General features: G+C 40.4%; 1 protein-coding gene across 3 annotated transcripts in view; it reads left to right on the top strand.

The window, feature by feature from the left end:
• The window catches only part of LOC106514624 (glutamate receptor 4), a 106558-nt gene that overhangs the window by 72335 nt on the left and 18953 nt on the right, over positions 1 to 15270 (top strand). For all 3 annotated transcript variants that reach the window (XM_014003987.1, XM_014003983.1, XM_014003984.1), the window contains exons 10-11: positions 6137 to 6343; positions 9854 to 10227. In XM_014003987.1, coding sequence (XP_013859441.1) covers positions 6137 to 6343; positions 9854 to 10227 — 581 coding nt within the window. The remainder of the gene's footprint in view (positions 1 to 6136; positions 6344 to 9853; positions 10228 to 15270) is intronic.

Genomic DNA, 15270 nt, shown 5'->3' with positions numbered 1-15270 from the left:
TATATATATATTTCCCAGGGAAGTACTAAGTTAGTACCGGACTGTTTTACATATTACTACCAAAAAAAAAAAAATCATAGTTGATTTTCTGTAACTTTTTTTTCCATTTAATTACCTGCCAGGTACAAAAATTATGCCAACTTTTATTTACATTAATACTTTTACATTGTTTATAAATATCCATACACATTTTTGTCAGTTTACACTATTTAGATTTTTCACTAAAAGTTTTGGGTAAATCTTTGTGTATAAAAGTTGACTCTTGATTTTACACATGTGCATTAGTAACTAATATATATATATAAGATTTGTTTAATTTGTCCTGTCTGGGCTTCTGTAGATGTTACAACATTTTATACTACAAAGTCTCTAACCTTTGTTTATTATTGTTGTTTACATGGTAAACTATACTTTTCTTTGCCATTTATACAAATATTTTTGTGGATCACAGCAAGTATAAAATTTAGACTTCAGCATAAAGCTAATTTAATGCAGAATGTTTTAAATTGTATTTTTTTTAGATATTTTCACATTTATATCTTGTTTTAATTTTTTGTCAACTTTGTTTAGAAGAAGCTGACCGAGACAATTATTTAGATTTATTAAAGTAGCAGGTTGATCTGAAAATCAAGTGCGTCTAAAGTGTAACAAAACATAAAAAACTGTGCATATATTTAAAAAGATTCATATTTATGTTTGTGGGTTTAAGCTGATTCTTTATCCATTTAGTGAAATAAAAAGTGAATATTGTTTAAAGTGGCTGCTGATGACAGATATGAGTCACTCATTAAATTTTGTTTGTGTGTTGTTTGTGTTGTTTGTTTTTGGACTGCAGACCATCATTATGCCTCCTAACCAAACAGAACAAGCAGCAGATTGTTTGTCAGACATTTTGCGCAAACACTCCAAAAACAAACCCAAACAGGCAGACGTTCTGCTGAGCAAACGGCTCCGGTGCGAGTACACATGTTGGGTGTACGTATGGATCAGTACCATCAAGTGGACCCCGACTTGTTGTGTGTGCGTTTGTGTGYGTTTTTTGATGCCACGTTTAATTGGTCTCATTAGGCCGTGAGTGAAGCAGCGTGGCTGTGATTATTGACCGGCCTGTCAGCTGCTGCCGGCCTTTACTGTGAAGACCCGTGAAGCATCGCTGTGTTCTCGTGCCAGAAACACAGACTGCATCCTTTACCTCCTCCCCTCCGGCTGTCACTCCCTGCTGTCATAAATCATATGGATTAGAACTGTTTACCTTCTCATATGCTCCAACATCTTTGGCAGATGTTGTAAATTAAGCCGTCATCTTTTAAACGATTCATTAAAAGTGCAACAAACAAAATTCAGTAGAAGGTCTTCAAATTCAAACTAATCATGTTTATAATCTGATTTTTATGATTTAACATTGTTTTTTACTATCGTTTCTGGTCACTGTCTATAAACTGAAACAATATGTGGACTTCTTCGTACAAGCTCCACCTGTAGTCCCTTGTTTTCAGAGTGTTGGTTATAAATCTTTCATTAGGCTAATAACTACAGACTGACACCTGGTCAGGTGTGACCAGCGACTGTCAGGAATATTATTATTAGGTGGATATTTTTGACAGAGCCCAGAGCTGCTTCTGCGTCGCCTCGGGAATGGCTGCAGGGCATCCAGAGGAATCATAAAAGCCTCAGAAGCCTCTCAGCTGCAGTGAGAGTTAGGAGGTGACTAAATCCTGCTCCACCTTTGTGTCCTTGGTGGAGTGATGGATAAATTCTCCCATAAATGATAAATTCTCAGAAAAATTTAAAGGAAGCAGCTGCAGATTGGACAACTGCTTCCAAACATGGCTTTTATTCATCTTACAAAATATTTTATCCCACAGAGTGGTTAACATATGTATTTTAGAAGAATAAGCAGCATTTTGACTAAATCTGACTTTAATTTGGTTTGACGAGTGTTTTTGGAAGTTTTGCGTGACAGTGCGCCCTTTGTCTACACAAGAAGATAATTTGTTGTGATTTTAATGAAATGTCTGTGAAAGACTTTAAACGAAAAAAAGTACTAGGACTATAAACTCATTTATTAAAAGGCATGAATGTTAACATCTGGCCTTAAGTGATGTTTGAGCTGTTATAGTTTTTGTGGTTTGGTTTATGTGGCCCAAATTTGTCAATGCCACAACTGGTCCATTTGTGGTTTGGTTTATGTGGCCCAAATCTGTCAGTGCCACAGCTGGCCCGGCCGTGGTTTGGTTTATGTGATGTGGCCCATGCATGGAGCACCTCGGACAAACCGTCTGGACCACCAAAGGGCCGTCATTCTTTGCGGTATCTGGGCTGAGTGTTGGTGTGTTGTGTGGGCCAGAACTGGGCCAGATGATGTAAACAAGAACCCTGTGATCGAGCTACACCTGGTGACTTAACAAAGAACAATTGGGGCATTTTGAAGTCATCAGTGTGGATTAAAGAAAATCTACAATAAATTCAGTTCATGTTTTTAAAATCTATAAAAATTGTAAAATCTTTCAATCGTGGAGAAAAAAAAAGATTCAAATAAATCATTAAAAATGAATATGAAGTTCATCCTGTGATGACACGTCTGACTTCCACAGTGTCTGGTCTTATTCCTGCACCATCATTTGCATCAGCTAATTACCCGTGCTACAATTACAGAATCACAATCACAGTAATTTCCTTGTAAAATCAGTGAAACGTACTTATGAGCTCAAACGCTTTTATTTTGACGGGACACCGGCGCGCTGCTTTGTCGTTATGTTTCATAGTAATATTTAGTTTTTGCTGCAGACTCAGTCCAGCACTGAGGACTCTTTGCTTTACCTTTTTTTCCTCCCTGCTCGGGCGATGTCAAGCAAACACATCTCCAGAATAAATTGCTCTCATTGTTGGTACGCAACACGCTGCGTTCCACGACAAAAGTAATTTGTTTGGGAACACGAGCAGAGAAAAACCAACGCCAGCCTCGCATTTAGATTTTTTTTCTTTTTTCTGAAGGAGCAGAAAATCTACTGATGCAGAACTGGTCTCAGTGTGGAGGGATGGACCCCCTCCCTTCCCCCCCCCACGATCACTTTGTGTTCATGTCGAGCCTGTTTTTGGTAATAAGTCATCCGCTCTGACTGCAGCTCATTTGTCACTTCTGCTTTATTTCTGCGCCCTCTTTTCTGCTTAGTCATGCTTTCCTTCATCCTCTCAGCCTCACGTTAACAGTTTTATTTAACTCGGGTCTCCTTGACGCTCTATAAAAACAGCATGAATCTGTCAATTTTTTTCAGCAGCATTAAATTATCAGCACATCCTGTCACACTCATCAAACTCAGACTGTAAAAACCTTCAAATTAAAAGCTTGACTAAACATTTCAAGTTCGGAGCAGTGATTTGCAAAATTTTACAGTTAAGAGACATTTTTTGGTGTTTTTTCCATTAAATAAAGGTCATAAAACCTATTTAGCTGTTGAAAATGTTGTAAATTGTGTTGTGTACATGTACTACACATCAATATACTTTGTTTTTTGACAAATAAAAATGTACAAGAAACAAATTTTTTAACATCATAAAATAATATTGTGTCAAAGTAACGTGTCTGTTTGTTTACCTGTTGACATGTCTCCAATCTATCTGAGAGACACCTAGACATGTCCACAGTCCATTACAGAGACACGGGCATGACCCCAGACTGTCAGAGACACCTGGACATGTCTCCAGTCTGTTACAGAGACACCTGGACAGGTCTCCAGTTCATTGCAGGCACCTGGATATGTCCCCAGACTGTCACAGAGACACCTGGACATGTCTCCAGTCTATTACAGAGACATGGACATGTCCCCAGACTGTCACTGAGACACTTGGACATGTCTCCACTCTATTACAGAGACACCTGGGCAGGTCTCCAGTTCATTGCAGGCACCTGGATATGTCCCCAGACTGTCACAGAGACACCTGGACATGTCCCCAGTCCATTACAGAGACATGGACATTTCCCCAGACTGTCACTGAGACACCTGGACATGTCTCCAGTCCATTACAGAGACACCTGGACATGTCACCAGACTGTCACAGAGACACCTGGACATGTCTCCACTCTATTACAGAGACACCTGAACATGTCCCCAGTCCATTACAGAGACATGGATATGTCCTCAGACTGTTAGAGACACCTGGACATGTCTTCAGTCCATTACAGAGACACCTGGACATGTCTCCAGTCCATTACAGATACCGTATTGTTTGGTTAAAATGATCCATTAGTCCTGAAGACCAGGTATTGTTTAGTTTTTTAATTAAAAACCTAAACATTGTTGAGTCTAAATGAAGATCTGCAGATAAATGATTTTTTTTAATTACCCGATGGATGACGTTCACTAACAAACTCTACCGTCACACTCTGTTTGTGACGCTAATTCAGCTCCCGCCTCAGGAAGTAGACCAAGCCGCTCACTAATTACATGGTTGTTGGTTTGACCCTGCAGCTCCACTTGTCCTCTTGTTGAAGTGTCCTTGAGTGAGACAGAAGTCCAAATCRTTCCCAGGTGTCAGGCGAGAACCTTGCTCAGTAACTGAGTGTTCGTGAACGGGTCATTAGGGACAAATTGTGAAGTTGTTTGAGTTTAAAGTATTAAATTAATGCAGCTGTTCCTCATTTTGAGTTTTAGCTGAAAAGCACTGACGATTGAATGTCCTTGATTAGAACAGAACAACATGGCTGATTTTAAACAAAGGCTACATTTGGTTGGATCATTTTCAAGGTATTGGTGTTCTTTGTGGGGTTTTTTTTACAACAATGTAATTCAGTTTCATTTATTATGTATTTTTCAAAGGATTTCCTTACATCAGACACATTAATGACACCTCAAAACTTTGATGATTGCATCAAAGATGTTTTAAAGTAACCACAGATTTAAGATGAAGTTGTGAGCTGGATTTAGACCAAATAACCAGAGGTTTTAGGACTGAGGATCCTGACAACACTACTGTGGTGTTTTTAAGTTGAAATTGTTCTCAGAAAGATTTGACTGAGCACAAATGCACAGATCAGCTCACCTGAGATTTAGACCTTTGAGATTTTTTTTACCGTGGCAGATTCACACATGTAATGGTGCATTCAAAGCTGGTGAAAAGCTGGGACATCTTAGCTTCACCACATTTACTGAGTTATTGGAAATATACATTTCTAACTTGTAGCTCATAGACCTGACTTTAAACACACGCTTACATAGACATTACTGTGCTCCAAAAATGTAACGGCTTAAATAAATGACCTAAATTGAATAAGTTGAAAATTCATCAAAGCAAATAAAGACTTTGCTGGGAAAATATTCACAAAAAGAATAAAATACCCACATGAAAATATTTATTCTAGCTTTACAGTCCACAAAATTAACATTTTCTTCTTGTGGAAAAACTACCAGAAAAATACAATTTTAGTATTTAGTTCAAATGTACAGTCCACACAAAAAATGCAGTCTAACAAGCCTATAGCAGCAGAACTAAGGGATAACTCAGGAAACCCAAGCCTAACTATATGATTTATCAAAAAGGAAAGTTTTCAGTCTAATCTTAAAAGTAGGCAGAGTGTCAGCTTCATGGACAGAAACTGGAAGTTGATTCCACAAGAGAGGAGCTTGATAATTGAAAGCTCTGCCTCCCATTCTACCTTTAGAAACTCGAGGAATCACAAGTAAACCTGCAGTCTGAGTGCGAAGTGCTCTGTTAGGAAAGTATGGAACAATAATTATCGGGAAAAAAACTTATAATTTTGAACCACCACCTAGTCGTCATCAGACATCAGATCAGATCCTGGTGAGAAACTGATTATTGGAATCAAGAAGTAGAAACTGCTGAGTTAGTTCTCTATACATCCAAAAATGTGTTTATCTGTCATGGTCAGTCCTCTCAACAAGATTAATTAAACGGCATCATCTCATTGGAAAAACCTCACAGTGGGGTCTTAGATTTATTTCACCCAGTCATTGGATGAACACACAGATCTTTGCTTCAGAGCTCCACAAAGGGATTTAAAATGATAAACGTTGGTCATCCCACTTGATGTTCGAGCCACAGTTGGCGTCCTCTCAGACCCACTGGTCTCTGCTTGTCTGATGGTTTGGTTCCCTGGTTTGTGGTTCCCTCTCTGTAGGAGGGTCCCTACGTCATGCAGAAGAAGAACTGGGAGATGTACGAGGGGAACGACCAGTACGAGGGCTACTGCGTGGACCTGGCCTCGGAGATCGCCAAACATATTGGGATCAAGTACAAGATCTCCATCGTCCCCGACGGGAAGTACGGCGCCAGGGACCCAGAGACGAAGATCTGGAACGGCATGGTTGGGGAGCTGGTGTACGGGGTAGGTTCACCTTTTTACTGTTTTTCACTTCTCGTTGGTTTTGAGTCTTTTCCTGCTTCAACACCTGGTTTTAATTGATCAGGTTTCAGAAGGAACACGTGAAGCACAGAAATTTTCCTTTTTTTCAAGAAGTCTTGGCAGATTATTTCACTTAATTTGAGTCTGAATCTTTAAGTGAAATAATCTTCCAGTGCAGGAAGACTTTCAGACTAACTTCATTAATAATCAAACACATTCTGCTCTTGCTTATCAGTCTCAAAATACGATCAAAAATACTTTTTTGACTGGATATAGTATTGTAAGACTTGGTTGGATGGACAGTTTTTGCAGTGAAATATGCAGCTGCTATATTTTTGTTCTGACATTTATATCCTCTTATACTGTTCTGACATCAAGCTCACAAATCTTAGGGTTTTTTTTGCATCCCTCGTGCCTCTCTAGAAGGAGACAGAACGAAAAACCAAAACAGGAAACGAGCAACAAACTTCTAACGAGGCCAACAAAACCCAAAGCGTTTTTCATCTCCTGGAAGCTGTTGCTCAGCTCCAGCCTTAAAATTTCTGTATTTCTTTTAAAACCCCTCCTACCTAATATTTTTTTGGTTCTCCTGAAGCCCAGTTTTGCTCCGATTGTTGAATTGTGGACATGAAATACCTGCATGTGTCCCGTGGTGTCTGGCTGTGGGACATTAGCAGCACTCTGTGGTTTTTGGGGTCCTATTGATTCGGCTGCTCAGGCAGTGTTTAATGAGGTTGGGATTTGGGGAGTTTTAGAAGCAAAGTCTTCAGGTTTTTTTTCTTTGTTTGTTTCTTAGACTGTTCCTGTTGCAGTAAGGTGTGGAGAAAATGCAACATTCTGCCGTTTCATGCAGAAAGTTCAGAGCATGCAGTTAGTTTTGTCTCAGGAGATGAAACGGAGCAACTTGTTGCACGTCTGCCTGCACAGGCAGGAATAATTCTGCTATGTTTCTAAAACATCAGCAGCTTCACATTCAGAGGTTAACAAACTCAAAGTAATTATCCTGCAGGGTATTTATTGTGAGACCATCCTCTGTAAATCCAAACCTCAGTGCCTCAACTGTTAGCTTCAAGTGCTAAAATATTATTGATGTCAGAACTGTTTTAAATGCTGGTTTTGTTCAGTTAGGTCACAAATCCTCCTGTTTTCTTCAAACTGCTGAGGAAAAATAGGTTTCTGTTTGTTGGACAGGTAAATAATGTTCTTATATCCAGATTTTTTTGTGAAATGAAAGATAATCCTGGACTGTCAAACGATGCAAAGCGCAGTTTTTATGTGTTTGTCGTCGATAATTAAACCCGCCTGAACAGAAACTGTGAGCAGTAAGGTGGTATTAACTGGGGTGGGGGGTATGCAGCAGCAGCGGCGGCAGAGCTTTGATGGGGTTAAAGAGGAGAAGCGGAGGTGTGCAGCTTGTTAAAGCTCGTTAAAGATGTGGCATTTGATTTGGCAGTGATGCGTGTTTCTGTTGTTGACCTTGCTGTGGATCAAAAAAGATGCAAAGGTATGAGATAATAAAGGAGGTTTCAAGGGATTTTTTTTAACCTAAAAACAGATTTTACTGGATAAACAGATGTAGAGCTTCACAATATCAGACAAAAATGACATTTTTTAACTGTGCGTTGTGAAATGAAAAAATCTAGGAATGACTTGAATGAAACTTTAAGTTCTGCTGCCGTCTTGTTGATGATGAATCGGCACCGATCTTACCTCCTTTTTTGTGCATGTTACAAATATGTTTGAGCAAATAGAACTGGAGGAAAAAGAGGTTGAAAATGGTTAGCATGAATGCTAATATTAAAGCATGACAGAAACACATACTAAGATGGACACAGAGGCAACACATTAGTTGTTAAAGAAAACAATTCACATTTGCAGATGATAAGGTCCTGTCACACTATAACGTTTTAGACAACTTATGCCAACTTATGACAATTTTAATAACATCTACATTGAAGATGGGGTTAAACAAATCAGCTGGAAGTCTCTTTTAGGTGTGTACATACTATAATGCTAACAAATTGATCAAATTTATAACTTTTATTAGCATTTTAGACATTAAAACATTTTTATAAGTTGTCTAAAACATTACAGTGTGACAGGAACTTATCATCTGCATACATGAATTGTTTTTTATTGCCTGTGTCCATCTCAGCTTCTGTTTCCATCATGCTTTAATATTAGTATTCATGCTAAGCAGATTTTCCGTCTTTTCCTCCAATTCTCTGTGAATTTTTTCAGCTTCCTCGTTTTTGTTAAGATCATCCTCGTCTTCCTCCACAGCTGGAGAATTTAGCACTTCTCTGAAAAATGTTACCATTTTTGTCCCAGATCTTTCACAACAAAGTTTGAGCTTTTTTTGACCTGAAGCCGTTATTTTATGCAGCTGCAGCATTCTGTTTGAAACATACAAGACAAAAAAACTGTTGTTGTTTTGTTTTTATGTTTGTGGGGTCAGCTAAGTGTCATTTCTCTCATTTTCCTTCTTGCCTCTTGTTTGCCTCTGTGACTCACGGTGAAGCGACCACAGCGAGCTCAGTCACAGTTTGGGATATGTCGGGACTGATCAGGCGGCACGGTCCGCTTACAATGTGAAGAATAACCAAGGGGAGCTCTGAGCTTTATTTTTCTGTCTTTTTTTAAAAGCTCTTGGAGCAGAGACTCAGTTTGAGAAATTATTTTTGACTGAAGAGCCAAATTACTTTACAAGTTTGTTAAAGGAAAGTGTTGTATTCTGTCAGTACGGCTCTTAATCCCAGTCCATAATAATGCTCCTGTACTTCTTCCTCTCGTCTACCACCTAAGATTTCCTGTTAAACCTAAAGATGGAGGCTTTGCAAGTTCTCCTTTCTATAATTTTCACATAGTTTGAAGGTTAAAGGAAAAAAACAGATTTTGAGTGAAGATTCAAAGCATAAATCTGGTCTCGATCACTGGAAAGTGTGAAAAACGTAGTTCTTGTGAGAACATGAAAAGCGTCAGCACTTTCCATTTTAAGACTTTTCAACAGACCGTTCATTTCTCCTCACCTCGCTCTGAAAAGACATGAACCGCCACTTAAAAAATAAATAAATAAATAAATAAAAAACCTCTGCCTCTTTAACCCGCCGTGTATTTTAGTGAACATTAATGCCCCGAGGCCGTCGTCTTAGTGCTTTTTGCTGAGGATGTAAGAACTTAAATCTCTTTCATTTTCTCTCCTCCAGTTCAATTTTCTTCATTCTATGAGTCAGATGGTCGTAATAAAAGTTCAAATTCTCACTAAGAGTAAGCCCCCTGCTTCCAAGCCTGGCGGGCAGGGTTGCTCAGGCACCAACTGTAATCTGGTTTGTGGATTTCCAGCGAACAAGTTTGCAGTTTTCTGCAGCTGCAGAGCAAAGAGGTGGTGGGATCGGTTATTGTATGATTTTATCCTCCCAGTGATTCTTGTGAAGCGGTTTTGATCCATCTGAGATGTTCTAATCGAGTTCCTCTCCTCCTGAATCCCTGCAGAAAGCGGAAATTGCCGTGGCCCCTTTGACCATCACGTTGGTCCGGGAGGAGGTGATTGATTTCTCAAAACCTTTCATGTCGCTCGGCATCTCCATCATGATCAAGAAGCCCCAAAAGTCTAAGCCGGGTGTGTTCTCCTTCCTGGACCCGTTGGCCTACGAGATCTGGATGTGCATCGTGTTCGCCTATATCGGCGTCAGCGTGGTGCTCTTCCTGGTCAGCCGCTTCAGCCCGTACGAATGGCACACCGAGGAGCCCGAGGAGGGCACAGACGGTCCGCCAAGCGACCAGCCCCCCAACGAGTTCGGCATCTTCAACTCTCTCTGGTTCTCCCTGGGCGCCTTCATGCAGCAGGGCTGTGACATCTCCCCCAGGTAAGACGCACTCATTCAGCACGCTAACCACATGACCTTCAAGGCCAAAAATAATCACCGTTCGACATCCTGTCAGACCGGATTGTGCGGCCGGTCACACAGATAACTCGGCGCTGACGCTCGTCTGAGTGTTGCGCGGTTAAATCCCTCGTCTGTCAATCCAATTAAGTCCTTCATCAATATTTGAAGCAAGTTTGATTGATGTAGATGGAAGCTGAACGGGTGTTGACACCCCGCTGTGACAAGCAGCAGTTTGTGACAGAGGTGTGGAGGAAACCCCATCAGTGTGTCGTTCAGCCTCTCTGAACATCCTTGGCACAAAAACAAGGAGGTTCTGAAAAAAAAAAGCAATTCAACCGTGTCTTTATCCTGCATTAAACTTCAAAGTTTAATCTAAAGATGTCAGATTATTATCACCTTTTTCATCCCTTTAAGTAGCTGGAAACTGTTTCTTTCATTTAATGTCTCACTCACAACCCAGCAAAGGTGTTCTGGACTCGAGTCATGGGGACTGATGGCTGCAGGGTACTGGTGATCACTGTTTGAACAATCACATCGATATAGGTGTGAGTGGCCAAAGAGCCTCCATTGTTCACATCAAACCCTTAAAATGATGTGCTATATGACCTCCTTACCATTGGAAACAGTTTACTTTGATCAGATATGGCAGCGTTCAAGATGGCAGACATGTTCTGGTTTTAGCCTAGAATAAAGACCCCCTCACCCATTACTTGCTGGGGTTTTCAGGTATTTAAATTTTCTGTCGTTTCTGTAATAAAAAGGTGTCCTGAGACTTTTGACTCACCTTGTAGCTCTTTCCTCCTACAATCCTGCATGGTACACCTGGCCCACCATCCTGCATGGTTCAGATGTTTCCTCGCTTCAACGCACCTACTCAGAATGCCATCAAGTTTAGCAGAAGCCTGTCAATCACTTGTTTATTTCAGTCAGGTGTGTCGAGGGTGGGGGGGGGAGCCCTACCTGCATAATCGTAGGGGAAACACTAGATGTCACCCTGGCACCAACAAATTATCACATGGCTGCCTTTTTTATGTGTATCTCAGTAATCACCTGTGAAATGTCATATAAAATTGTAAGTTTGACAGATCTGAAATAACGTTGAAAGTGTTAGCTAACTGCAGTGTGCAGCCTACTCTCCTCTCATTGGTCAGTCAACGAGTCCCTCGCTGATTGGTTGTAGCGCCATGCGACAGCGACAAAAATGGAACATTTTTCAACTATCATGTCGCGTCGAAGGCCAGCGTGAGAGGGAAGATTCACGTGAATGAGTTTCGCCGGTCGCTTGGCTGGAGGAGGGCGAGCGAATGTCGCCTCATCTCTCAAGTTCCATAAGAACTGAATGGAGAGAGAGATGTTGGCTCTTGGTGCTGAGCCCATTACAGGGTGAACGAGTGATGTTCAGGTCTCAGATGCACCAGCAGCAGGTTGTGAGYGAGGCAGGAGCTGCTTCATATAAGCTGCATGAGAACTGTGGTTTTAGATGCATAAATATAATATTTAAGAGTTATTTTCTGTGTTTGTGTTTCTGTGTTGCTCTGTGTGCTTTAGTCATGATGTATTTAGAAACAAACACCAGTCTGCTGGTATTGATTGAGTCTGTCTTCATTATCTGGTTGTTCCTCACCGTCTATCTGTTTTTTGTTCGTACACGAGTCGGGTTGTCTCGGCGTGTGTTGTTGAGCTTGAGTTATGTGGTTTCTTTGTCTCAAAGCGTGCCACTTCTCCCCCCTTGTTCCAAAGAAGATAAAACTCTGCAGACCGGTAAACGTTGGTAGAAGGGTGGAGAAACGATCCCGTGCAGTTAATTGCGCTGCTCGGAGGAATCTTTGTTCTGCCGTCAAAGATCAGGCTTCCTGTTTGTTTCTATTCTGAGACACAGTGAAGCCCATAGACTGGTAAGGCTTGTAATTTCAGTGGTTTCTCATCTTTCTAGGCTTTTCTCGGCACTTTGAATGGCTTTGTCAAGCTTAAAGTTCCTGCTCGCCGGCTATTTTAAGCAGCTGCTAGAATGTCTCCTATATCAGCTTTTAACATGAATCATTGCATCTGTTAAGCCCTTATGGATGTTGTGGTGTAATAGAGTTGGTAAGATATTGGGAGATGAAAGGACAACCAAATGAGCCTGTATCTTTCAGCCGCACCCCCCCACCCCTACCAGAGGAGAACAAAGAAACACACGAGATGGAGGATCCGGAGGCACATTAAAGCATCTTTCAAATTGTAGCCCGACCTCACGTAAGCAACCTGTAGACGAGATTATAGTGGGCGTCTGTCTGTGATTAAGCACCATTTTATCCAGGAGAGCTCCTGCTTTGACCACCCTCCACCAACCGCCATAACCCYGCCCCCCCACTGCCCGCCACGTCTCCGCCTGTGTGCTGCAGATAAGGGCTTTAAAGCTGTGCTACAATGTCGGCATCAGAATGGAGAGTTTACATTTCAACCCCCGCTCTGTCTCTGGCTTTGGTCCTCGTCTGTTTTCTACCTGTCACTGCTAATTTCACCAACCTCCCCCCAACNCCTCCAATCCATCGGCACAGAACCACCCCACTCCACCTCTGGCCTGACCTGACAGGGCGACATGCAGAGGAGCTTGTTTAGAAGTTCTGCAGCACATACTATGACGTGTTGCTCAATGATAGGGAATAGAGAACAGGTTGAAAAATATGACCCAAACAGAACATAAAGATATCTTTGCAACACCGGGAGAGACTGAATTAAACTTTTCTGCCTCCTAGAGACTCCAAGTCCACAACAAAATATATTTAATAACTAAAAAGTGAATTTTTAATATGTCCCCTTTAAGACACCACTGGCCTTGACCTCGCTCAGACTAGCATTGGTCACATATTGAGATTTTTTTTCTCCATAATTGTTTCATGTAAAATTGACTCAGGTAAAACAGGAAACAATACAATAAAGTCCTGWTATATTCAAACTATTTCATTTACAAATAAACGACGCAATAAGACAAAAAAGGGAATCAATTTTGTTTTAAATAAAAGTTTCAGGTTAGTCTAGAACAGCAGGGTCAAACTCATGACACAAGTGGGCCAAAATTCAAAATCTGGTCCAGATCAAGAGCAAATTTCTGTTAATATTTATTGAAAAAAAAATGTTATTGAATAGATTATTCTTACAGAACAACAAAGGATTTTTTTCCGAATTATGTTTAATATAGCATTTAGAACATACAAAACCTAGTGGATAAAAAAAKATTAAACTTATGTTTCTGTCACTCTTTTCACACCAGAATAAAAGATTTCTGAAAAACTGAACTGTAATTTTCTTGGCTTGAAAGTGAATGCCCTAAATACAGAGGAATTTAAAGTATTACTTCAGAGCCGTAAAAAATGGTATTGAAGGCCACACTTGGCCCGCGGGCCTAGAGTTTGACTCTCCAGAAACTGAGTGAGGCTTTTTAAATGGCCTTTTGTTTATAAATAAAAACTTATTAGAAATGTATTTAATGAGAGGAGAAAACAGAAAATAAAACATTGCATATTGATTAATTCCATATTAATGTTTTAGTTTATTTTCTGAAGATTTTTTTCTCTAAATTTTACTCAATATTCTTTCAGAAAAGTCCATAAAGTTTATAGTAATGTGAGTTATTGTCTTTAAAAATACCCTTTCATAAAAATCCTGGTCTTATAATAAATGAAAGTTTACGTGTTCTGAGGAGAAAACATTTTTTATTTATTGTAAAATATTTTTTATACATTCCATGCACACGACCCTTCCTTCAAGACTTTTACCCTTAAAAAAATTTTAACATCCCTTTTAGAGCGAGTTCCTCCTGATTTTGTGGTGTTTCTAACTTTGGCTCGTCCTCTCTCAGAAATATAATTCCCTCTTTCTTCATCTGGATGGTTTTTACAAATTTCTTGACACGGCTCTGACAGGAAAGGCAGAGCTGGAAATAGCACTTCCTTTTCCTTTTTCTTGCTCTCTGTCTCTTAATAAGGGTTAATACTCCCATTCTGCTCCCTCGAGGCGGCCCCGTGATAATTAATTCAGTGATTAATATCCTGCTCTCCTGCGGTAACGTCTCTGTGGAAACAGGAGGAGGAGGGAGCTGGAATTAAACGGCGACACCGCGGTCCTTTTCCACCAACATCGATAGGAGGGACAGCGTCTGCCTCGCAGGTGGAAGCGGTCCGATCCAGGTGTTTTCTTTGCTGATTGGCTTGATTAGTGCTGATTAGTTCAGATTTCCTGATGGCTACAAAAGAGTTTGAGTTGTRAATTCAGGCCAAAAGAAAAGTGACTTCAAAGCACCGCTTTCCTATTAAAGCAACGGCAGTAAGCTTTTTGTTGTCCAGCTGAGGTTCTGCTGTTTGGCTTATTGCTCGTGTCAGCAGCTCCTCCTTCACTCRGCCTGGATTATGAGCAGAGCTACAGGCTCTCGTTGCACCGGAGACACCAGACCCTCTGACCACCATCAGGACTGGACTGGATCTGTCTTAAATAAGTCAAACAGCGTAGTTTAACCAGCAGCTCCTCAGTTATTCAGTCTCTTCAGGTTCTTCAGCTCCTTTCATTTCATGCTGTTTTTCCCACAAAGTCTTTGGAAAACGTGCCCCTCATCCCTGACGGCAGCTCTTTATGATGCGTTTTTCACACATCAGAGAAAGTCAGAATGTTTTATTCCTCACATCAGTCTGTTCAATCTTATTTATATTTATATTTAATCATTTTGCTGCCTTGTTGTTTCGCTGCATTTTTATCTGAGCCTCACTTTTCTAAAATGAACCATTTTTTCCATCTTTGAGTGAAACGAAGAACTCATTCCTCACTGCTCGACCAGATTATTTCAGATTCAGAATAATCTATATGCTGATTGTTCCAGAGGCACTTTGAAAATGTTTGTTCTCTGAAGAAAGATTTAAAATAAATTAACTTGTTTTGTGGCTTTAAACCAGGGCTGTCAAACTCCTTTTTCACCGAGAGCCACATGAGCGTTATGGTGGCCCTCGAAGGGCCAGTTGAAGTTAACTTTGACATTTCATGTTTAACTTT

Source organism: Austrofundulus limnaeus, unplaced genomic scaffold (assembly GCF_001266775.1).
Source record: "Austrofundulus limnaeus strain Quisiro unplaced genomic scaffold, Austrofundulus_limnaeus-1.0 Scaffold21, whole genome shotgun sequence".
NCBI lineage: Eukaryota > Metazoa > Chordata > Actinopteri > Cyprinodontiformes > Rivulidae > Austrofundulus > Austrofundulus limnaeus.
This window is presented reverse-complemented; position numbering and strand designations above follow the sequence as displayed.